Source organism: Lagopus leucura, unplaced genomic scaffold (genome assembly GCF_019238085.1).
Source record: "Lagopus leucura isolate 7727_CA_CO unplaced genomic scaffold, USGS_WTPT01 Super-Scaffold_1, whole genome shotgun sequence".
NCBI classification, from domain to species: Eukaryota; Metazoa; Chordata; class Aves; order Galliformes; family Phasianidae; genus Lagopus; species Lagopus leucura.
In genome coordinates this window covers 27,970,562-27,995,774 of record NW_024962250.1, presented here as the reverse complement: position 1 = coordinate 27,995,774, position 25,213 = coordinate 27,970,562, and the positions used below count along the sequence as shown (strand labels likewise).

The 25,213-nt window shown below is 41.8% G+C and overlaps 1 protein-coding gene across 1 annotated transcript in view; it reads left to right on the top strand.

The window, feature by feature from the left end:
- Positions 1-24,850, top strand: part of ITPK1 (inositol-tetrakisphosphate 1-kinase) — a 132,290-nt gene extending 107,440 nt beyond the window's left edge. The window contains exons 5-10 of the mRNA XM_042864959.1: positions 2,617-2,715; positions 4,116-4,156; positions 9,157-9,322; positions 11,199-11,266; positions 12,708-12,870; positions 18,343-24,850. Coding sequence (XP_042720893.1) covers positions 2,617-2,715; positions 4,116-4,156; positions 9,157-9,322; positions 11,199-11,266; positions 12,708-12,870; positions 18,343-18,665 — 860 coding nt within the window. The 3' untranslated portion in view covers positions 18,666-24,850. The remainder of the gene's footprint in view (positions 1-2,616; positions 2,716-4,115; positions 4,157-9,156; positions 9,323-11,198; positions 11,267-12,707; positions 12,871-18,342) is intronic.
- The last annotated feature ends 363 nt before the right edge of the window (positions 24,851-25,213 follow it).

Here is a 25,213-nt window from a genome sequence, read left to right as displayed (position 1 = left end):
TTACTGTCTGGGCCAGCCATCACTGGTGGCCTGATAATGACTGCTTCCCTACTGGCTTCAGAGGTCACCTGTTGCTCTGCGTTTGCAGTCAGCGTGATCTCAGCCCTGGTCTCCATGTGGAAGTTAGGGAGGAATGGGCTCGGTGTGGGTAGCAACAGAAGGACAGAAATGGCAGTTAATAAAGTATAACATAGAGAAGAAATGTGGATGGGATGGGAAAAAATGTAGAAAGTTCAAAAGAAAGGAGAGAAGAAGCCACCTGAGATCATACAGTTGTGAAGAGAGAAGAATATAAAGAATATATAGAAAGCAGGATACCACAAACTATGTACCAAAACGTACCATAAAGTTAAGGACAAAGACAGGAGGAGGGATACAGTGATATTTTGACCTTACATTTAAATACAATGTGTTGTTTCTAACAACAAAAAATGCTACAGATGTTTTTGGTACTTGTCTGAAGCAAGAGCTGAACCCTGCCAAGAGCAGCCCTTTCTCACTGCTGTCAAGTTGGCAGCTGTGAGTTGACATGGCCTACCTGTAGGCCCTGGCCAAGTTTCCAAGGGCAGGTCTCTGACAGACCACCAGGCACTTGGAAAAAATAAAGAAATATCACTTTGTAACCGTGCCCTGCAAAAGTATGTAGCCTCTTTTACCACCGCACTCCTCTGACACGTGGAGAGATTTTCCTTTCTGATATCTTTGTTCACTAAAGGCCGCGTGAAGATGGGGCTGATAACGATGGTTATCTGCAGGTCGTGTGACTCGAAGCATGCACCCACTGTGAGGAGGAAGTGCCTGAGTTTTTCTTTCCAGTCCAAACTGGAGAGCATAGAAATTGTGTTTGTAAGACTCCTGAGAACTAAGGGCACTTGTGCATCGCCAAAGATGGAACATGCAATAGTCTTTTCCGAAAAGTCAGTGTCAACACAGAGTCAGCAGTAGGGCCAGACTTCTGTCTTTCATTCTCACCTCTAAACTGTTATGTTCATTTGTTTGTATGTTTATTATTTCCTTTTTAACAATGGTTCCCCATGGTGACTGGTAGCTACTGGCTTAGGAAGAGGCAGCAGCAGTAGCCAAGTATCATGCACCCAATTTGTGCTCTGTAGGATTTTGCTGCAGCTGCTGTCTGCTGTGGGAGAATAAGAGAAAGTTATATGTGCCTGTGGCTATTTGTTGCACCACATGAGTGTATGGTGTAATTTTGTGCTGATTAAACCCAGTTTTGAGATTGAGCTTCAGACATAGAATTGTATGTCTATCCTGGACCTCAGGGCAGGGAAGGTGTGCTGAGGCTGCACTCACTTTGATAGTAGGAGCTCAGTGATGAGAGAAAGCTTCAGAGTTTGTTTGCCGCCTTTGGAAGGAAGAAAGGATCATCACTGACAGCTGGAGAAATTTTATAAAGTGACAGCCACCTTCAGAATTGCAGTGTGTGCAGTTAAACTCAGAGCAGCACTTCTAGCTGTAGGCTGTACTGGAATCTTGGGTTGAGTGTTGTTTGTCCTCAGGTATAGCCATGAATTAATGGTTTGTTCGAGCAGCTTTAGTGAGCTAGAATTGCCTTCTTGGTGGAGAAAATGCCATTGCTGTGCAAAGCCTGCAGGAGCACTTTGAGATGCTAAGAGTCTTCTCTAATAATTTTTGTTGATCCAAGTGGTCTTTTGTAAGTGCAGTGTCAAAGAGATTACTGTTTGCCCCTTTCTTCATCTCCCCATGCAAACATCATGTAATTGGCAGGAACACTAAAACGTCCTGTCTCCGATTACTGTTTTCAGGGGAGAGCAGTGGAGGGAGGTGAGATGGAGCCATACGTCCCTCTTCATTTGCACTCCGAAGGCAAAGTTATTTGTGAGCCTTAAGCATATGGGTGGGAGAGCTGCCAAGGCAAAGTTGCTCCCAAGTATCTGTAAACTAAATCTGATTCCTTAATTCATCCAACGAAGGAACTTTCTTTTACTCTGGCAAAGGCTTGTAAATATTGCAGTACCTGTCACTTTTGGATGCTGCTTTCTGTTTTCATAGAAGCAAACTGAAAACTTTGAAGTCTGGGATGTTTTGTTTAAGTTTTTAAAGGTTGACCTCAAAGCATCGATGTTTCTGCTCCTTTTAGGAGGTAGGAAAATAGTCTTTTCAGAGAAAAATTCTTGTAGCAATAGTGTCTCTCACCTTGCCTGAAATACATCCACAACTGTGTGAGAGGCAATCCAGTAATGCCTGCTTTGAGAGGCTGCCTGCTCCCACCACACTTGCTAACCATACAAGTTTCTGTAAAATGCTAAAAGCTAGCATCCCTATGTCTTTCTACTCAATGGCTACAGCTTGTGCAGTTATGTATTTCTGAGTGAGTAATGGTTTTTGCCTACCTACCTACTTGAAAAAATGTGGGCCTTGTGTATTTCTATTTCAGTGTGTCCAAAAATTGGCCTTATATCTTCAGAGATGTTTCCAGAATTGCAAATCCACATCTGGCTGATAGTCTTTCTGATGTTTTAATATCAACTGGTAAAGTATAGCTGACTACCAAGAAGCAGTTAGTTTGAAGAGAGTCTATAAATATGCAGCTGAGAAGCTAAACCCCTGATGTTAATTTGGGCTCATTTTGTCTTATAGATGAGAGGATCTGTTCACCACCCTTTATGGAGCTGACAAGTGCCTGTGGAGAAGATACCTTGCAGCTTATAGAGAAGAATGGACTTGCATTCCCATTCAGTATGTATATGGATTTTGAATTGGTGCTTCAGTTAGATTTGCAATATTCCACAAACTCCCCAAAGAACATCGTGACCAACACTGCAGGAGAGTGTATTTCATTGCCAGAGTGTACAGGCTGTTAATTCAGATGCTCTGAAATAGTTTGATTGGATGTGGAATAAAATTCCTCCCTATCTGCTTTTGTTGGAGGTGACACACTGGAACAGGGTGCCCAGAGAGGTTGTGGATGCCCCATCCCTGGAGGCATTCAAGGCCAGGCTGGATGTGGCTCTGGGCAGCCTGGTCTGGTGGTTGGCGACCCTGCCTGTGGCAGGTGGATTGGAACTGGATGATCACTGTGGTCCTTTTCAACTCAGGCCATTATATGATTCTGTGTATTCAGAAGGCCTGAGTCAGTGCCTCTAAATGATGATAAAATTTAAAAAGTAACAAGAGTGACATTGTGGGAGTGCTTTTTTCTGATTCTTTTATTTAATTTTTTTTTCCAAATTCTCCTGCTTCACAGAGCTTATGTCTATCAGACATCATGCACTACTTTCCAAGATGTCCAGTTACAACTTATTTTGGACTCTAGAGCAGGGCATCTACCTTTCATAGCTGCCTGTCCTCTTGCCCGGCAGCTTTATTCTTCCAGCATCCCCCAGAGAAGTCTTGTCCTGTCCACCTCCTCACTACATGCAAGTTTTATCTCCTCTGATTAACATATAAATAATACCATCTTTGCACATCATGTGCAAAGGCTCCCAGGATCTTCAGCTCTTTCCTGATTTCATAATAGCAGGAACATTTTTTTTCTTCCCTCTTACCAGTTTTGGTATGGAAATGGGAACTGCGTAGATATGCATAGCAGAAAAGGAATATGGAGAAGAAAGAACTGCTGAGCTCTCTGCTTCTTTGTCTCCCTCCATGATTTTCTGTGAAAAAATACACTGTGCCTTATTTTGGTTCAGACCATTTGGTCTCTGGCCTTTCCCCAGGAAGAGGGAAGCAGGAAAAGCAGTTGGTTTCCAGTGTGTCCCAGCTCCCTTGTTTTCAGGACAGTGGGTTTTTTGTGGCACAGGTAAATTTCTTCAGCCTCAGGCAAAACCACGAATGCGTGGATAAGCCCTCTGAGTGGGCAGGCTGGCAGTACCAGTAGTGGCACTAACTCTGGAGCTTCCCACCTCTGTCTCACCCTACAAATGACCTCTGTTTGCATCTCAGTTCCAGGGGGTAGGTGAGAGAGCAGAGGTCGGAGCAAGCTAAACTTTGCAGTGACTGAGGATGTTGTTCAAGCAGTGGCTGTCAGTATTATCTGATACAGTCAGTGCCTCCAGTGATTGTAAGTGTGGGTGGGAATGGATTTGTAAGGGTTTTGTGTGTCCTGTCTCAGTTTTTTTTTCTTTTTTTTAATTTAGTATGTAAAACCAGAGTGGCCCATGGAACCAACTCTCATGAGGTGAGTTAAAAACTCTTGCAGCTTTACTTTCACTCCTCTTGCAGCAGTTTGGCTGGTGCTTTCTGATTCTTTAGGAAGGCAGAATGAGGGCATTGCCCAAACCACTCTCCTTCCCACACATTTCACTGGGTTTAATAACACCAGTATTTTTTAGGTTTATCTGAAAGATAGCCAAATCTATCTTTAAACTCCTGATATAAAAGCTTGTTGTAGCAGTTTCAAGCTTCTATGATCTAGTTTTCTTGCTGCCTGGGAACTGTTGAGTCACAGCCTGAACCACTGATTGAGCACCTGAGGCAAGGACTGGGTCAGCCATGGGAGCACAGGTGAAGGCAAACTCCTAGACCTCACTTAAGGGCTGACTACCACTGGGGAAAGATCTCTTTCTGAAGATTTCTTCTTTTTGGAGTTTTCCACTGTGAACCTGTATCCTTGGATACGGGTAAGCATTCCTTCCTGGGTTATTTCTTTTTCAGCATGATAATCTTTCTAACTGTAATACTTATAACGTACCAGCCTAGCCATGCTACTCGTCCAACTGTACACTTGCTTCCGACAGTTTGTTGTCAAGCTCTGTCTGCAAGGCATCTCCTTTGTCAGCCTCTCATCTGGCAGGAGATTACACCAGGGGGTGTGGGGGTTTCTGCCCCACCATGCTTCCCCTCCAAAATATACATAGTACTGGTGAGAAACGATTTTGTGCTGCAGATGAAGCAGAGATGTGAATAAAGGCAGGCTGGATCCTAGTGGAACTACAGGAATAGCAAATAGTGTCTGTTTCCAGGCATGTTTGGTTGTAATAATGTGGTTGAAGCTGTGGGAAGAACGGAACTGGTAGCATTATCTGCTTTTCCTCATTCCCGTAAGGCAGTTGCAGTTAAAACGGTTGTGTATTCCTGGAAGGAGTGCATTCTCTGTGAGCTTAGCTTCCTCTAAATTTAGGCAAGTCGAGTCCTGATTTAATTCTTTTCCATTTGTGCTTCTTGCCTTCCTGCATACCACAGCTCAGTTTTAAGAATCCTGTCCTCCCTGCTGGCTCCAAGAATGCCTGGCTTCCTTTGTTAGCAACATGGTCACTGTTCCAGGTTTCCCAGCTGCTCCTGAAATGTGCAGTATGTTGCTGCAGCATCTCTGGGAAGTGAAGGCCCTAAAGTAAAATGCCAGTCTAGATGAACAGAATGCCTACAGCCAAACTTTTGAATGGACAATGCTGTAAAAAATGCAGCTACGTTTTTCATTAAAGCTTGGCTTGTATCATTTTACAAGCATGACAGACAGTTCTGTTAGTTTGCTGGAGCAGCTGCTATGAATTTTTGCTGTCGTTCCTGAGAGCACTTGGGACTGGGTCGGTAATGAATTTAAGACTTGGTTCTCTGTTGACTTTTCTGTGTAGTTTTCCTCTACAAGTGCAACCTGGAATGTGCGAAGCTTTCAAGGCCTGTCCAATTAGGCATTGACTTTTGTTTCCCTGGTGAATATTTCCTTTGTACAGTGCAGACATGCCTCCACCAGAATTCCATTTTCTGAGCAAAAATTAGACTGAAATATAATTGTATGCTGTGTTTTATCACATGAACTTATGACTAGAGCAAAAAAGGGTCTCCTGAAAAAAAGCCCTAAAGTCTAGCATGGCATTTTACATATTTAGTAAACTTTGAAATTGCTGTGTTCTCAGGAGTAATCCAAAAATATACTTATAATCAGAGAAGAACTGTCTTGTAAATGTTATTTTATGGGCAGTAATGGCAAGGGAAATGTAGAATAAATAGTCTGTTTACAATACAGTCTGTCTCAAAGATAGTAGGTCTAGAAGAAATGGTTGCATGTTTTATTAATGGCTCCTCCTATGGCTTTTGGTAATTTGCATAATTTGTAGAGATATTCCCACTGCAAAGTTGACACTGAAACTAGAATGCAATCTGGTCAGAAATCTGCTTTTCTTCATTAGATGACTAGTCAGAAAGATCAAGTATTGGCTAGCAGGGACAGCTGAAGGGACAGGGCTTGAATTTGGGCTTGGTGCCAGCCTTGTCTGTCAGACTTCATAATTTGCTGTGAATGCACAAACTTATTAGGTCAGGTGCTGTTAGTATTTGTGTCCCACAGTTCCACGTGGCTTCTGTACTGCAAATTGCATCAGCCAACCCAGCATTTGAATCCCATTTTGCCAGCATCATTTCTGTTAGACGATGAACAGACGATGCCTTAAGGTTCTCCTTCCCAGCTGCTAGTAGGTTGAAACACAACTGTCCTTTGGTAAAGCTGACATCACTAAGATCCATGATGTGAAAAAACATGTCCAGAATGTTTATTTTTCTAAATATTGAGCAGACAGGAGTAAAAAGTAGGGAACCACTTTGTTTTGTGGGTTGTTTTTTTTTTTTTTCAGACTGAAGTCCATTAACATGATAATTTCTTGCTGCCAGGTATTTTGGTTTACCTTTAGAAGAGCTCTGCATCTGTAACAAGTAATGCCATTTGAAAATTATGATACAAAGTATTATTCCCAAGTTACTGCTAGATACAGCAGGTCTGTGCTAGATGACAAAGGGCAAGCACACCCTGCAATCAAATTCCTGGATCTGTATTCATGCATGCTGAAGGAATGAGACATCCCAATGAACCAGCATAACACAGCACCATGAGAGTTTTTATGGGTTGTATGCTAGTCTATGGGGCTGTCAAGAGATAGCTTTGCAGAAGAAAGGTTTCATGTGGTTTCTAGTAGCTTGGGTAGGCTCTGTGCTGAGAATACAAACTCTCTGGGTTTTCACAGTTCCAAAACAAAAAGTGATAAGTACCTGAAGGAGTGGTTTCCAAGAATTAATTAACTATTTGCAGAGAACACTTGGAGGATAAGAACAACATAGTTTTTACCAGCATGATATTGTAGATATTATAAAGGCAGCTGTCTTTGCACAAGGAGAAAAGAACAGTGGTTCTTGCCACCAGTGAAAGGCAAATGATGTCACTGCTGTGAATCGTCTTGATGGACGATGCTGTTGGTTACAGTAGGTTTCTTGCACAAGTTATCACTAATCACAGATTCAGTCTGTGTGTCAAACAGCTGGCATCTGGTGTAAGAGACAGCATAAGAGTATCAGCTGCAAGTAGGCACTGAATGCTTATACTGACATGAACTTAGAAAATGTTAATCTCCTGAGTTATTGTGCTTATATACAGATGGTTCTCTGGTCCTATGTGGTCTACCAGATAAGGAGCAAAGCAGAATATTAAATAAGTAACGACAAAAATAAAATGCTCAGACTTTTAACTATAAATGTGTAGTCACTACATCATTTACCATGCCTGTGTTTTGGATCAACAAAATCTATTAAATTTACTATTTTTAATGCAGGAACAGAGATGTTATCAAGAATTCAGTATGACAGTACAATGTACAGCAAATGAATAGCTGATCATATATAATATAAAGTAGGAGTGAGAGAACATAAAGCAGAAAAGTTTCTTTGTAAAATCTTTCCAATTTCTATGACTTCAGTAAGATACAGCTTGTGCCAGAAGGTACAAAAACTGACTGGAAACACATGGTCAGATAACTCATTTGCACCATACCAAAGCAAGAAGCTCCAATGTTATTCTGTACCTTGCTGTGGAGTTCTTGTGGGACCCACAGGAATTCTCTTAACCTCTCTGGGCTGTTTTTTTTACATACAAGTAGAAGACTAGGCCCAAAGAGGACAGGAAGAAAATACTAATATGGATGAAGAAAAACTCATTTTTTAGAGCTAAGGAGCTTTTATGGCAAATGTACATCCTGCACTGAATGAGGTAGATGCAGGCACAAGAGATGGAAGGTTAGCTGTTGCCTTCACAGCTTTACAGTTGTCAAACCCAAAGATGGTCTAACTTGTTCCAGGGAACTGTGCTCAGAGGGAAGGAAGATAAACCTGACATCAGATTCTCTGGTCTTGGTTAGTTCTTACTCATATTCATCTGACTGACAAAATTTTCTTGTGTGTCTCTGGATAACAAGGCCCAGCATCACTGAAATGATGAGGAGAGATTCCTATTCAGATAATAAGAGCAAAGTTTTCTCAGGGGTTTTAGGTTAGGGAACAAACTTAAGTTTATCCTCACAGCTTTTAGGGGCACCTGGGTATAAAGTAACTTCATCAGCTTGTGCCAGAACAGTGCTTGCTGCCATTTCTGCTTTGGAGCCATGGACACATTTGCATCCCATCTACAAACCTGCAAGGTGGAAAACAGTGCTTATGACAATTAGATATGCACGCAGGTGAGTTGGTGGAAGGTTCTATACAAAGAACAGTGTAACATGCTGAAGATACGTTGGCTTGACAGAATACTACTCTGCACCATCCAGCATCAAATCCATTGTTTGAGACACCTGGTGTTCATCATAAAGGCCCTATAAATGACTTCCTTTGGGGCATATTTTTTACAGTTCCTTGAGGGGAACTGTGCATCTGGAATAATGGGTCAAAACTGAAAATCATTGGCCCTAAATTCCCTAGCAGTAAGAGATACTAGGTGCTGGAAAAAGTTATCTGATCGTGTGGGTGAGACCCCATTGCTTATGACATTGCCACTGTACTGACCCAAGCCACAGGAAATACTGCTGCAGAGAAAAACTTATATTGTTAGTACACAGATGTACGTCTTCACGCTTCTGTTATTCTTGTGACATGAGCTTATATTCACACAGACATGATTGGCTATAATGGTCACATATTTTATCATTTTTTTCTTCTAAAAACTTGTGATTCCAGTAGCATTCTTAACAGAAGTGGGTAAATGAAATTATGAAGAGCTGAGATTAAAATTTTCATTGAAAATGAAAGTTATGTTATCAGTTGTTTGAAGAGTTTGTGTCACTGAAATGTAATAATGCGGGACTTGCTGCTAAGAAGGGATCCACACTTGGTCAATGTATATCCACCAGTACATGTTCCCCCTCACTGCTTGTTGGTGAATATAAAGTTATTGAAAGACTTGTGCACAACTGTGTGTGTTTTCAGATGGCGATCATCTTCAACCAGGAGGGTCTGAAAGCTGTCCGCCCGCCTTGTGTCATTCAGAGCTTCATCAACCACAATGCTGTGCTGTATAAAGTGTTTGTAGTTGGGGAATCCTACACAGTGGTGAAAAGACCATCTTTAAAGAACTTCTCTGCTGGAATCTCAGGTATATTGTGCTCGTTTACAAGGAAGCGATCGTTCTTAGAGCCTTAGCAACAAACAGCTCGAAGGAAGCTCAAAAAAATCTTTGAGGAGGTTGATTAAATGAAGACATTTGGTTCCTATATGTTATTTCTTCTGTATTATTTCAATAAGAAGGGGATAACTCACGTACTCTGGAATATATATGAATGACGTTTATATAGTAAATATTTATGCAACAGTAAACAGTGTCTTACCTGTTAGAAACAGTGTTTTGTGTAATGTGGAAGTGTGGAGCTGGAGAAATTCTCTGATTTCCTAGTAAGGTCACATCATTTGTTCTGGAGTTTGTTTATAAATGTGCTTTGGAGAGGATTTCCTGGATTACATGGCTTCAGAACTTCCTTTCCCTATTTTTACCTTGATTATATATGTGTGTTTAAATTGAAACTCACTTGTGCTTTCCCCAAAATATGAGGCCTATTGTTGTAAACCTTGGTGCAAGTCTCTTTATTTTGTGGATACCAGCTGTTGGAGAACAGGAGGAATGGTCTTGTCAGTAAGAACAGTGATCCTCCTATATGTTAGTGGAGAGCAGTCACATTAAAGGTTGTCATTAGAAGATTCTAAAATTTCCTGTATGGAAGAAGAATTCCTTCCCCTTGATGGGCCTGAGATCTACATTCAGTGGGACATCAGAAGCAAGAAGGAATTAGCAGGGCATGGATCTTTCTATCAGTGAGCAGAAGTATGAATACAGACAGGGTCCTTCTTAGGCAAAGATGTGTCGTCTTCAGGCTGTGCCACACTAAGTGTACACAGGCTGTGAAGGTGCTTGGTGCTCCCTGGAGCTCATGGTGGATGGAGTCCTGCAAGTGGAAAAATGAGTGAAAGGGATTAAGCTGATGGAGATGAAGAAACAAGTACCAATTTCTGGTGACTTTTTGTAGTGATTTCTGCTAATCTTAATATATCAGTGTGTGCTCACCATTGTTTCCACTCACAAGGGCATACTTTGTTAGTTTATGTGGAATTCAGCAGGATCCTGGTAAAAAAAACTAGTCTGTAGGGATGTGTGGCAGTAGGTTGGATATATTCACTTTTAGGTGTGCTGTGTGTCCTGAAGTAGGCTGTGTTCATGTAAGATACTGTGACTGGCTGTGGTTTTGCTGGAAGAGAATATGTTAAGGCATATTTTTAAAAATGCCTTTGCTAGTATCTCATCCATTAGTGTAAAACCTTAAAGTTGTCTGGAAGCTTATGTAAAATACGTTGGGTGGGCAGATTAGGGTAAGTGTCTGGCTTTCTTTCCAATTTCAGTAGAATTGTGGGCTATGAGTACCCTCCTAACAGGTCTGACGATTGTGAAGCACTCCCTGGAGCTGACTGTCTGAAAATACGGGGCCTTTCTGAATGGGAGGAAAGGCAAGAGGAGTACGTGATAGTCTCAGACTTTAGAGTGGATTTAAGTTTGCTTTTCATGGTTCTCCCATCTTTATCGTACATGGCTCTGTGGCTTCTCTTAAACGTCATGTCAGAGGCCAGCAAGCTTTATGATCTGAGCAGTCATATTGAATGTATCAAATTGGTAGAAATTAACTTCATTATTAATTGATTGTGTTTAATAGATGAATCAAAACTAGTTTTTATTAACCTCTCATAGTTCTATTTAACTGAGGGCTGAGGTCTGGAAACCACGGCTGGCCCTGGCCATGTTTTGCTGCCTATGCTCATAGCCAAGCTGTGAGTAGGAGCACACTTCAGGGCAGATGGTGCAGGGAGCTATCTAGTATTGATCAAGACTGGATTCCCTGGGCTGCAGTGCCATCTGCTGTTCATTGCACTCATCCTTTGGAAATTAAAATCCTTTACAGTTATTTACTACCTTCTTTTAATTTCAGACAGAGAATCAATATTCTTCAACAGCCACAATGTCTCAAAGCCAGAATCATCATCTGTCTTAACAGCGGTAAGTATACCTGTTCTTTTTCCTCTAGCATAACTGGAAGACTATCTAGTCCTTTCTTATCAAAGTGCTGGTAGCTAGCAGCTCTTCTTAAGTTATCTGCTTCCATGTTGCTGGCTGAGGTCTGTTCTGTATAATGAACCAGCATGTCTGTGTGTCCCTCTGGTATTCCTTACCGAGCTGTGGTGAGGAAGCACTGATCAGCAGGCCTGTGTGCTACGCACTAGGCATGGACTCCCCAAAGCTGAGGAGAAAGGGAAGAAGTTTCTGAATACAAATATCTGCCCATTCCCTGTCTAGAGAGCTTCATAGACATAAATCATCCTCAGTTCTGTGAGGAAAGAGAAATGGTGAAAATTAAGAGAAAATGCATTGGACAGGGCCGTAGAGGATCAGTAGCTGGCTGCAGTGCAGGCTTTGCTGAGCTGCAACCAAAGGACCATTTCTGGGGATCTTCTGAGTCCAGCCATGCAAGCAAGTGGCATGGATTAATGCTCACATTACCAGGCCTTTTAATAAGCTTTGTACATATGAATCCAAGTAAGGCCTCAGGTGCTCAACTGCTATGAAAGTCACTTTGCAGGACTGAGTCCTTTAAATCTCTGAGTCTTCGGATCCTTTTCTGTTTCACGAGCTCTATTTGGGAATAGTTCTGTAGTCAGCAATGATTAATTTAAATTGTGTGCAAAATGTGCATGTGTAAAATTTTAAAGCTGTAATTGTGCTAGTTGTAAATCCCTTTGTGGGTAAATTTACTTGTAAGTTTATGTAGAGAATATGCTCTTGTGGTTTACCTGCCACCTCTCTCATGCACATACATATTCCAGGCACATTTCTGTAAGCATACCAGTGTCTGCTGCATAACCTCTTGTTTAAAAGGTGAAAAAATTACATCTTCCAGTCAAGAATAATTTAGATTATTTGTGATAGTACACGTCTGTAGAATAACTTATAGATGAAAATTCACACAAAAGCTATCCACTTTGAATTAGCTGCTGCCTTGAAGATACCAGCAGAGTTGTGCTTTGTAGTTCAGATGAAGCTAGCAGGTACAAGTCTGTCTTATCAGTCCCACAGACAGGCCATAATCTACCTGTAATAATAGAATTTTATCCAGAATGGTTGCAGCACAGGGTTGAAATGGCTGGCTGAATTTATTTTTCTGAGGTGAAGATTTAGTACTTAAAATAGTGATTCTCCATTTATTCCTACACTGTTGCATATTTTAAGGAACTGCACCAAAACGAAGCAAAGAACTAGATGCTTTACAGTAGGTGAACTTCTGCTGTATGTAGGATTCTGAATTATTAAAGAAGCTCCTGTTGTTTCTCTTTTGTGCTACCAGTTCTCTGCAGTTTGGTGGATATTAGACCTGGAAATGAAATTTAATCTTTGCACTTAAAAGACTGCTTCAGACTCAGTAATGTGTCCTGTTCCTCTGTAGCTGGATAAAATCGAAGGAGTGTTTGAGCGGCCAGATGATGACGTCATCCGGGAAATCTCTAAGGCACTGCGGCAAGCTCTGGGAGTTTCCCTCTTTGGAATCGATGTCATCATTAACAATCAGACCGGGCAGCATGCAGTCATCGATATAAATGCATTCCCAGGTGAGAAAGGCCTTTCTACTCATGCTATGCAGAAGCCATGCAGTGTGTGCTTAGTGTGAAGTTTGGCTGCCGGTGTCTCATATAATTATTTCTCAGGTGGGGAAAGGGAGAGCGGCGTGCAGAATTGTACAGAAATCAGGCAGTGTTTAATCCAGCAAGGACAAAACCCTAGTGTAGATATGGAATGTGCTACTGAAATAGTAGCTTTTAGGAGATGCAGTCAAAGTTTAGTGGCTAGCTGTTGTGTGGCTTTCATGCTGTTGCTCAGGAACTGAAGCACAGGGCTGTGTGCTGGGGCTTGAACTTTCTAGGTCTGTCTTTCATTCTGTAAATGAGGAGAGAATAAATTCTATTTTAAGAGAGCCTCTAAGATTATTTTTCTCTAGACTCTGTACCCTTAAAAGTGTTGAGGGGGTGGAAGTAGCAAACTGTTCCCTTGAAAATCTCTTCCTGTGCAAATTGATTCTCCCGTGGAAAGATGTCTTGTGCGCAAAAGCAACAATGGGAGGAATCTAAGGAAGATTGCATTTGCGGAGGAGTTGCTATAAAGTTTTAAATATCCTTGAAGGCTCTCATAAGTGTATCCTGGAATAAAACAATAGAATGCGCATGTGAAAATTTGTCCACTTCTTTATTGCACCATATGCCTTGGAAGCAGTTAAACAAAATCCTTGACCACTGAAATTGTTAGGAGTAACAAGTGTGTGTAACAGGAGACAGTAATGCTCTGTCACCCGTGCTAGATTTGGTAACCTAACAGGAAAAGATTATATAATCTCTGGCATTGTTCTACATGGAATTTTTCTCTTTGAAAATATTGTATCGTTACCTGAATAGTCTCGTCTGTTTTCAGAGACATAGCCAGGCTGTTACATAGTTTGTTTAGCCTGTCATTGAATTTTCAGTATTATTGAGATATCTTCATATCCAGAAGTCCTAAATCACCAATCTTCTTAATCTTTCAATCCAAGTCCTCAATCCCAGTGCTGCCCTGTTGTGCCTTGCCTGTCTGTGACTGGCTTCCTCTCAAACCTTCAGGCCTACTATTCACAGATCACTTTGCTGCTTGGTTTCACCATATGCTGTTGATGTAGTCTGTGAACCCATGAAAACTGTCTTCTGCGAAGAGCAACGAAACTACCTAAATCAGTAGTCAGACAGAGCCAAAGGTTCATGTTTCAGACACTGAATATTGAAATATTGCACCTGAGTGGTGCAGGACATCTCTTTGCAATCCTGCATTTTGCACTATTTTGCATTCTGTACTTCTAGGTGATTTTTTTTATTTGCAGGTATTGTTTCAAATTTGGTGCTTTGCACAGACCAAGCTACTTAGTTTCTTGAAACATTGAAAACTCCTGACTGGGCAACAGCTAATGGCAAATTCCGCAACTTAAACAGGCATAATGTCTCCTTGTAGTGGCATCACCTTGCAGAACTGCCTGCAGCCTTGTGCTCTGCTGCATGCTTATTCTAAGACAACAGTTTTTGATATTCAGTGCAAGTCCTGCATTTCAGTCTGCACAGTAATTAGGCTTTGAATAGACATCAACTTAATATTCTTTTCAAGATGCTTGAGAGCACAGGAAAGCTTCTTGTGCACAATTCTACATTTTATCGCACACAGAATTTTTTTTTTTATAGTGACCTTGTGAGTAATGAAGATAGCTACTGGCTTTATCATCATGGCAGAGGGTGTTGAAAACTGCTTGGAGAAAGTCTAGAGGACAGCAGCACGGACCAGACATATGAAAGAGAAGGCTGGGGGTAAACAAAGCAATATTCAAATCTGTAAAAGACAGCAGAACTGAGAGAGAGAGATGGACTGATCTGAAAGCTGCTAAAATCAGAGGAGAAGTGACAGAGTAAAAATCAACAGAAGAAAATTTACGTCTCAACACAGAGATGTATCCCTGTTGCTCAAAAGCACATTCAGCCAGGGCAGATGCATTTCTCTCCGTGGGCCAGTTTGATTCAAAGATGAGCAGCTGCAAGGACTGACTTCATCAATGGAGCCAACACTTAGCTAATGAGGAGCTGAAAATCAGCACTGCTCAAAGGAGTTCCTGATGGGTTGTGTCAGCAGTGGGTTCAAACCATGCAATTCATGGAAGGGGCTTTCGCTCACTTCTTCCTCAAATCTTTCTGTCCTGGAAGGATTACAGTAGATCCAAATGGAAGCCAAACTGGACACTTAGGGGAAGTACTGCCGCTTAGTGGGGAGGGAGAGAAAGAGGTGTATTTTCAGCCTCTTTCATGGAGCTCAAGCTGCATCTTGGGACCAGGCCTGACCAAAGCCTTCCCCAGCTACCCAGAGGCTTGGCTTCTTGTGCATTCTCTTTCACATCTATCTAGCTTGGAGCTCATTTGATCTTGCCAATTCATGGATATCATACTGAGATTAATTCAACATTAGAATTTAGAGCAGATGTACCTGGAGGAGGATGTTGTCTGTTACCTACTTCATTTAGCATTAGTGGCAGTTTGGAAAGATGTTAAAGATAAATGTCTAAAAGCCCTACTGTGTCTCCTGCTATATAGAAAACTGTCTGGGCCATATTTAGCTGTGGTTACCAGCTGAGGTATTTAACTGTCACGTAGCGTGTGGGTTTTATGTTTGTCTGACCTCAGGTAACAGAGAAGGGGCTCCATGAAGCCTGCTGTTGCATCACAGCAGCTGATCTCAGCAAGCCTGAGCAGCAACTTGCCAGTGGGATGTGTGAGCTCTTATGTGGTAGTTGGGAAGCAAGGCACTGGGTCTGGGCACACAGTTTGTACGTATGAGCACGCTGCCACAAATGCAGGCTGTGGGCTATCCAGTTCTCTTTGCCCTAGGGAAGATGAAGAAAATCAGAGTATCTGCCTGCTTAAGGAAGGTTTGCTAAAAATTTGGAGTGTAATATCTGTAACACTAGCTTAAAAGTGCTCATGAGCACTTTGTGGCTCTGCAAAGCTCAAGTAGACAGGGTGCTTGTTTTCTGTGGAGTTCCTGGGCAAACTTCCTTCCTATCCGTGCTCTGACAGAAAACACTAGAGACTGTTCTCATCACAGCAAAATGCAGACCTCACACTGACTCCATAGTGGTTTCATAGGGTTGTCTTAGCATCATGCTTGCAGCAGCATGATCCATACCGCTTGTGTTTAGGTGTGCAAAACTTGGGTCCTCTGACTGACTCACTGTGTAACGTGAGCCCTGACTTTGTTACCAGTAATTTCTGAAGGTATAATTTAAGTTACCCTTCTTGATGCCTTATTGTCACAGCACAGTGATGTCCCACAGTTGTCATTTTGAAAGATGTGCAGCAGCAGTCAGGGAACAGGGTGAGCCAGTATTGACAGTTTGCAGCCATCCCCATCTTGTGGATGGTGTTAAGAGCTGAGACACATTGTTCTTTTCCTCCCTTCCGTGTATTTTTTTATACATATTTTTTTGCTGTATGAACTTTCTTCTCAGTGACCAAGCAGAATTATTTGAGCGTTTCCATGCAGTGTGCAGTGGGCTGGCACATGTATGAAATGTATAGCTTCCTTATACTGTAACATCTGCTGATTTCAGGACTTTGTAACTGGCTTTCTTATTCCCATTAAATATTTAAAGCAACTTCTTTGTGAGTTTACCATGTGCCCTCAGACAAGGCTGGTTTGTTTTCAGCAAGCAGACATAAAACCATCTAGGGTCTATGGGTCTCCTCTCTGAATATTAAAGCTGTTACTATGGAGATGGCTTATTCCCAGGGAGCCAGGAGCACTCTGAGTAGATTTGAAGGCTAATCCCATGTCTTTTACATAAGCAAGAAAGCGTAACAAGCATCTCTATCAGAGAGGTGGAGCTCTTGTTCTGGCTCCCAGAACTGCAAAAGCCTTGGTTGTCCCCGACTGATGGGTGGGTTACAATGTGGGTCACTGGTCATTGGAAGGTTTTAAATAGCCAGTTTGTTTGGTGAATTTCTGTAAGGGTCTTTGAGACAGGAAAACTGGGAACTGTTGTCACACAAACCGGGGGAGATATGAGATCTGTTTGGGATACCTAAGAAAATTGTGAGTGCAGTAAAATCCAAAGCAATGTGGCAGCCTAAGTAAGAGTTAATTAGTTAATGTGTGGGTTATAAATACCCCGCAAAACCACCACATTTATCTCAAGGTTAAATTGTCCTCTTACCTTGTGTTTTTCAGGAAGCTGGTTTCTTATTGCCAAAGGAATTTGGCTTTCACAGAAGAAGGGAGATTCAAATTGAATTATTTACGGCTCCTCTGTCCTTTAGTCATGTTACTAAAAGTGTTCTAAAATGTGCGTTTATTTGTGGTCTGCAGTTCTGCTGTCATGCTGATCTGTGTGAATGTGTACTATTCACGTGGAACTTTTAAACTGCCATTTATTGCTTTAGTCTCCGGTATTAATATTAGGTCACCTTTAAAATACTTTTATAGGCATTCAGAAACAATCAGCCCAGCCCATTTAATACACTGAATGTCACATCACCTCTAAATCTAAATCACCACTAAATCAAATTGATACCAATTTCAGCTAATGTAGTAGTAGCTAAGGTCCATTTCAAGACATTGTATAGATGTGTCGCATGTCTGATTCAATTTTAAAATGAATGTAATAATAAAACTGTGTCTATACCAGAGTTTAAAATAAACCAATACTCTATACACCTGCTGTCACCAAAAAATGTAGTATCTCCTGTTATTTGACCATCTGTTTTAGCCAAGGCACTAGTTGTTAAACCCTCAGTATGAATTGTCTGGGAATCTCTTAACAGAACAATGCAGAAAGTTGGTTTCAGTGCTGAGTCCAGATTCTGCTGTTTCTGCCCAATGCTGCATCATTTAAATATATTTAGTCTCCTTGACTGTGTTTTTAGACATTGTTCATAGCAGGGAACGTGTTTTGAGTGCTAAGTTAGGTAAGATTAGGCAAGCACCACATTGCTTCTTTCAATCAGACACTGCCTTTCTGTAGGGAGCAGAGCCTGCTTTGCTCTTCTTTGAGGTTCCCCTAGCTGAGAGGTTACTGGGAAATTATGGAGGGTGTGGACCCTCAAGGAACCTGTGCTTTAGAGCAAGTTTCTGTAGTAAATCCTAGCAACAGGATGCAGAAAATTGGTGCTACAACACAGAGTTTGTAACTTAGGGGAAAAGCTGGACTTGAAAACAAATGATAGGATATACCTAAAATTGTATATATACACGTATGTGTGTGGGAGGAAAAGGAAGCAGAAAATCTGAGAAGTGATCTAGTGCCTCTTACTGAACTGTCTGGACAGAAGTATTTTAGCAGCAAGGGTCTCTGTTCCCTTTTATGCTAGCCGGCTTGTGCTTTCAGTCACAGTGGCATCATGGAAGAAAGCTTTTTGATTATCAGTGGCAGGTCGAGGACAGCCTAAGAAATAAAGTGGGAGAAGAAAGAACATACAGAAACTACTCAGCTGCATTTTCTTCCCATTCTTTGTTTTTCCCCTTTTCAGGTTATGAGGGCGTTTCCGAGTTTTTCACAGATCTCCTGAACCACATAGCTGCTGTCCTGCAGGGTCAGGCACCTGAGGTGACCCAGCTAAACCGTAGCAAGCTCCTGGCTGAGCAGACCGGCGGGATGATGGACGAGCGGATATGCTGTGCGAGCACGGGCTGTCTCAGCGTCATGGGAAAAGACTCCTCCTGGATTGTGGAGAGCGAGACCAACAGCTCAGTAAAACTGCAACACCAGAGACTAGGCTGCAACTCTGCAGTGTCCCCCAGCTTCCAGCAGCACTGCGTCGCCACGTTGGCCACGAAAGCTTCCTCCCAGTAACTTGCTGATGCCATGGACTGAGGAAAAAGCCGCAGGGATACAAATTGTGGTCCCGGAACCAGATCAGGCTGTAAAAGTAGAATTGGGGGGAAAAAAAAAAAAAAAAAAAAAAAAAAAAGAAAACACAATACAAAAAAAAAGCAAAATAACAATTAAAAGAAACCCACCTTCCATTTGATTTAACCTGATTTGCTGATGAAATGGTCTGAAAAGGAGAGGGTGAGAAAGTGATTCAGATCCACTTCATCAGATTCCAGTTGTAAATCTATAGTGAGTTTACACACACGCATGGGATTTAACACTAGACCTTTCATTGTGGGAGGGTTGCTCTTTTGTTTCTATTGTTCTTTGTAATCACTGGTGACCAGCATTTTAAAATCGGACCTCATGGTATCAAGGAGATAATAATGTTGAAATGGAATGTATGAATGTAACAGTGCTAGAGATTTTTGCCTAAAATACTCCCATTCCTTTTTCCAGCTAGGCCATTGCAAAAGAAAGCTAAGACAACTTCAGTATCACTAAACCAAATCTCTTGCAGCATTGTCAGGGTATTGACAGAGAGCTTGCTGTGAGCCACAGCACTTAGATGGGACCGAGCATGCCGGCTGTTAAGGGCTCAGTACCGAGCAGCCGCCCTTCACAGCTTTACCCCAGGCCTCCTTGCTTTAGTCACCAGCAGCTTCTGGCTACACTTGCCAAGAGTGAAATGTGTCTGATCCAGGCAGACTAGAGGCTGAAAAAGAGGTGCAGGTAGTTAAGTTGAGTGATTTAGTTGATGAAATGACATTCTTTCCATCATCTGCTAGAAGAGCAGCTCATCTCTGAGCAGAGAATTTAATTCTCCCTACATTACACTTGTGAGGATTCCAAGACAGCTCTGCCAAAAGGCTGCCAACCAGAGCCACACATTCTCCTTACAGCAGTGCACCTGATCTGGGTGTAACACAATTGCTGCCTTCCACAGATCCACGGTGCTGCAGTTTTTTCTTTTGCAAATGAAATGTGTGCCGAGTGAGTACCTTTGTGTGAGACAGCAGTTCTAAGTAGCGTATCGTGCTCCAGGCTGCCAGGTGAGTCTGTCAGACGGGCTGTGTGGTAATTTACAGTGGTGCTTCACACTATTTGTAAGCAATAGTGCAGCCACCTTCTGTCTCTTGAGATGTGCAGTAAACCTACAGTGTTCACCTGCTATTGCATCTTCTAGCATGGCAGCATCTTCTGCTGTTGAGCATTCCTGCAGCTTTTGCCAATTCTGAACACTAAACTGGAAGTAACCAACTCTATCAGTGCTGAGAACATAGACTTTTTTGGTAGACTGAGTGGCCTTCTCTTTCCCATATAAGCCCTAAAATATATTTAAGAGGCGTGGTGGAAAGAAAATGTCCTTAATTCAGCTCATAGCTTACAGGTATGGTAGTCTCCAGCTTTCTATAGCGGATATTTGTAAAGCACTCATCACTGCAGCATTTAATGCCCGTTTGTTAGTATCCTGTATTAGATTGAAAGGAAATGCATTACCACTCAAAAGGAAACGATCTAGAGCTTAAAGCTTGGGCAGACCATGGAGAGAGCAGTAGAAAGCGTCACCATCCTAACCTGATGGTACCAGTCCTGGAGGAGATGGCATTATGAAGAACATTGTGTAGCAGTTATTTTATGCACGCTCATTTTCCTCTGGGAGAGATTGGGTTTGTTCCCCAAGTGCCATTGTAGGAAAATTTCTGTAGCTGGGTTTGCATTTCTGAGGACAGCCTACACAAGAGGGAAGGACCTCGTGATTGTGATACCTGTAGAATTGCAGGGTGCACATAATTACAGCCAGCTTCCTATTCTGTTGCAGACCGGCCCTGAGCTGGGCTCTCTTTGCATTCCCTGTATGCTTTGAGGCTGCTGAACCCCACATTGAGTGCAGCTTGCAGGTCTGGGTTGTAGTGGTGTGAGTGAGTCAGATGTACATAGATGTGGGTTTATACGAGTATTCACGATAGACCAAACCTTTCATAAAGCCGTGACTGAAATAAAATTGACATCTACAGTTTGGGGTTTGTTTTTGTTTGTTGAAAATAAAAAGTGTTTTTATGTTACATGTGTAACAAAAGATACCCTCAGGAAGAAATTTGCCAGTGCTTATTTTTGTATGGTACTTTCTTGTAACCAGCTGGTGGAGTGTTTGTAGACTTGCCTTTTGCTCCCTTTATTATGGCTTGGGGTTGTTTTGTTTTGATTTGTTTTGTTTTTAATTTGGTGGTGGGGAAAAAGCGATGATGTTAAAGCTGGGTTAGTAACTCAAGACCTTTCAAACTAAGTATGTTTACATGAATCTGAGTGTCGGATCCAATTGAAGTGTCTGTATGCTGTTTCCTAGTTAGAACATCAAATGAGAATTTTATTTTCCTGGCTGCCTTCTGAATTTTGGTTGGCCTATTTTGCACTGCTTTATTTCTCCAAAATAAACTACTGAAATATAATTGTGCATTTTAAACTTGTTTACAGATGATTGTTAAAAGTTTATTTTGTAATTCTCTGAAGGCTTACAGAAATGCTATATTTAAATATTACTCCAGACCTTGGCTGTAACTAGAGGAGAAGTTTAGGTCATTGGTGTGATCAGTGACATTTTTCCCATAGTCTGTAATTTATTTCTTATTTATCAAATGTATCTGTATCACTTTAATTTACCAGGTGCAGACGTGCAAGTACCTGTTGTGATGTGGCATTACAATAGAGTTTTCTCCTAAATTACCATGCGATTGCTGTACTGCTATATTTCCTTGCCGAAATTGTTGTTGTGGCTCATATGTTAGAGTGCCGCCCAATCACATGGGCCAATCAGGAGACCAGTTTTTAAAAGCCAAAACTGTAGATTACCAAGTGTCCAGACATACAATTACATTACTGCAAAACATTCGAGCACACGTATGTTATTAAGCCTGTGCTAAAGTGCTTTTCTGAATTGCTGCCTCATTTGATACGTTTAGGATGGCTTTGATTTATTATAAGCTTCACAGTAATGTAGTTCTTGTTCTGCAGTCTTTTCCTTTTTCTTTTTTTTTTTTTTTTTTTTTTGTTTGTTTGTTTGTTTTCTTTTAAAGTAAGGAGATGTAGTAACATAAGACCATCCCATATAATAGCCTCGCTCTTAAAATTGCAGACAATCTGAGGGAGATTTTCCATAACATCTTGTTTGAATTCTGTTATTGTGGGTTAGAAAAGGTTCTGCTGTGTTTTCAGAGGCATAGCTATTGCTGCTGTGTTGATTGGAGCAATTAAGTTAAAGTGATGTGGTCACCAGTTAGCATCTTGTGGATCTGCTTCTGTTCTGCTTCACTGTTATCAGTCCACAAGAGCACCATTAGCTTGGCTGGAATGTTCTCCAGGTTTTGTGTCAGTGTGATGGAGGAGATTTGACTGTGATTTTCGCTGTGATTGTGTAGCTGACTTCAGTAGGTGAAGATTATACCCTGTTGAAGAGAACTTGAATGGTATTATTAGTGCACATAATGCAAAACCATCACCATCATCCTCTCTCTCTAGCTGACACTGCCATGTTACATTGGGTTTGCAGTGACTGCCTCAGGACAATTGGGTCATACTGAAAACCCAGTGCAGGAGTGCAGCCTGACCACGTGTGCCAGGGCTGACACCCTTAGCCTGCCGTTGTTCTGCCTTTGGTAACCATGCGTCTGGCTCTTCCAGACGTATTCAGACCGTTGGAATGAGAAATTTGCTTAGAGATCCCCATGTGGAACATGTCAGTGTTTGTACAGAGGAATCTGCAACAACTTGCTCAGGTAAGAACCACCGGCTTCATCTGCTGTCCTCATAAAAATGGGCACGAACAAAGAGCCTCATCCTGGGGCCCCAGGAGGGGAGGAAAGTAAGGTGGATGGCTCAAGCTGAGGGATGATGTCCCTCAGCCAGCCATGGCCTGTGCTCGGTCTAGGAGTGATTGCATGGGGCAGCGCATGGATCGGAATGGCAGGGCACAGCCAAGAGCAACTGAATGCAGGTGGCCAAAGGTGTTTGAGTTGACTGACCAAAAAAAAAACCAGCAAAACAAAGGAAAATGGAAACTTCTGTTTCCATCCAACAAAAAGAAATGCCAGACTCAGCAGCAATTCAGCTAACATGGCTTCCCCAAAGTCTTGGTGTGGCAGCAGTGACCATGGGTCAGACTTTTTCACACTCGCTTGCAGCCGTACCTTCCAGAGTGGTGCAGAAGATCCTGGGTTTGGGTTTGTTAGTGAATAGAGTCTAATTTGAGTTTGTAGTGGTCTCCCCATGTGCATACTGCAGGAGTTCACTTGCATTACTCCACTAATTCTCATTTCCTCCCTCCTTCTGGTCAGAGATGTATTGATTTTTGTATTCAGTATATAATTACTTTATGGTGTTGCAGCTGTGTGTTTCATAATAGCAGGATGTGAAAATGCTTTGTGTAGATTAAAATATTTCCTTTAATATAATCTCCTCTCGCTTTCATGTGTGACACACGCATTGCTGATTTTATTTGTAATATTGCTTTAATACGTATTTCAGAGGAATGTAACCTCCAGAAAAGTACTTCCCACATCTTCACTACCTTTCCTTTCCCTATTCACCCTGTGTGGACCCAAGCCATCAAAAGTTGAGCTTTTGATGGAGTGGGTTTCACATCCTTTGTGGATGCTGTTATGTTTACATGGCCACACTAATTGCTAAAGTCTGTTGAAGTTTGAGAGAGTCCAGGTGCAGATGAAAGTATTAGAATGGTAATTCCTTGGCAACACAGGCATGATAGCTTCTGTAGCAAGCACAGGCTCCAAAGTGTTCTTGCTGTGTACAGGGAACTCTTGGGGTCTGGTCCATTCCTGCTGGTAGTGCAGTTTCCCTGTGGAAGAAAAAAATCACTGTAAAAAAAATGTACTCTGTGATGAAGAAGAGGGATGAGAAGAGGCAGGTGAGGACTGGGGATAAAGTCCTGGCCAGGGGACACTGATACCAATGGGCCAGGAGTTGGCTCCATTATTTTTATAGAAATCTTGGGAGATGTTTTCTCTCCGCCTTTCTCACCCTGAATCCTCTGGGGCTGATGCCAGCAGTTGTCCGTGGGCCATGAGCTCAGTAGGCAGTGGCCTTGTCCAGCATGCCTGGAGTTTGCAGGAGGCTCCTGAGCATTATGAAGTTCTGATGGATGGCCTGGAAATCTCTTGAAACTAGAAATAGCTGGAACAGTGAATGGAGTTTGTGAAATTCAGGTCTTCCTTTTCCATCCTTTTTAAAGAAACCCACTTTTTATTTCCTCCTTTGTTCTTTACACAGTAGTTTTTATATATAAATTATTTTAACATTTTTGTGTGAAAAGTCATATATACATATATAAAGTTATTAAAAGGTTGGCTATATGTTGAGTATAAAATAGTGACTTCTTTGTTTCAGATGTTAGCAGCCCCTAAAAATGAATTGTTTATCCTCTTGTAAAGTCAGTGCTGTAAAAAATAAATAAATAAAAGCTGTATTAGATGTATCTTTTATTATTTATTTCTCACGCAGTATGTGATATGGCTTGTGTATACCTTTGTGAGAACCATATGCTAAGGTGCAGTCATTCTTTAAATCAAGTAATAGTTCCTTGGGATCCCAGCAGTTCTGAGACAAGTGGCCCTTCACGTGTGGGCCATATTGGAATTCTCCTTCACTCGCCAGCTGTGCTCCCCACTTAAGCATGGCTGAGGCCTGGGGACCATTCATCTGTGCCGGGTTTCACAAGTTTGTCAATATCTGTGTTCAAATCCAACTGTACAGTGTTAACACGCGCGTCTTGTGATTTGCTCCAGCCCTCTTCACTATGATTTCTGAAACGGGATTCCCATTTTGTACTTAAATTTATATAGAATGATTAAAAAAAACTTATAAAATTGTGGTTTACTGTAAAAAAAATAGAAATGTTTGCTATCTGGCATCTTACTTCAGTTGCATGACTGATCGGATCTGACAATGGAGATGGTGCTTTCATCTAACAGCAATGATTTCAATGGTAATATGTTGGTTTTTTTCTTTTGCCAAGCACCTGTGATGGACAATGTTTTGGTTTCAACAGTAAAGCAATATGCAGTAGGTATTGTGGCATTCTCTCTGTACTTGTTTTGAAGACAGAACTGTCCCTTTACAACACATAATGAAAATAAATGCCTTATAACAAATTTTACTTTGGCTTCTCTTGATGAGTGGGTAGGGCAGCGGGGGGAGCAGCTGAGTGTGAGAAGCTTCCTCAGTGTCATTGTTAATTTGGACTTTCTTAAACCAGCTCTACTAGGGAACATGGCTGGTGTAGGGTCGTAAAATGGCTTAGGTTGAAGGGGACCTTTTAAGGATCACCCAGTTCCCAGCCCTTGCCATGGGCTGGCTGCCCTCAGGCTGCCCAAAGGACAACCTGACCTTGAACACCTCCAAGGATGGGACACCCACAGCTCACTGGACAGCCTATGCCAGCAACTCACTGCTGTCCAAGTAAAGAATTTCTTTCTAACATCTAACCTATATCTCCCCTCTTGTAGCTTAAAGCC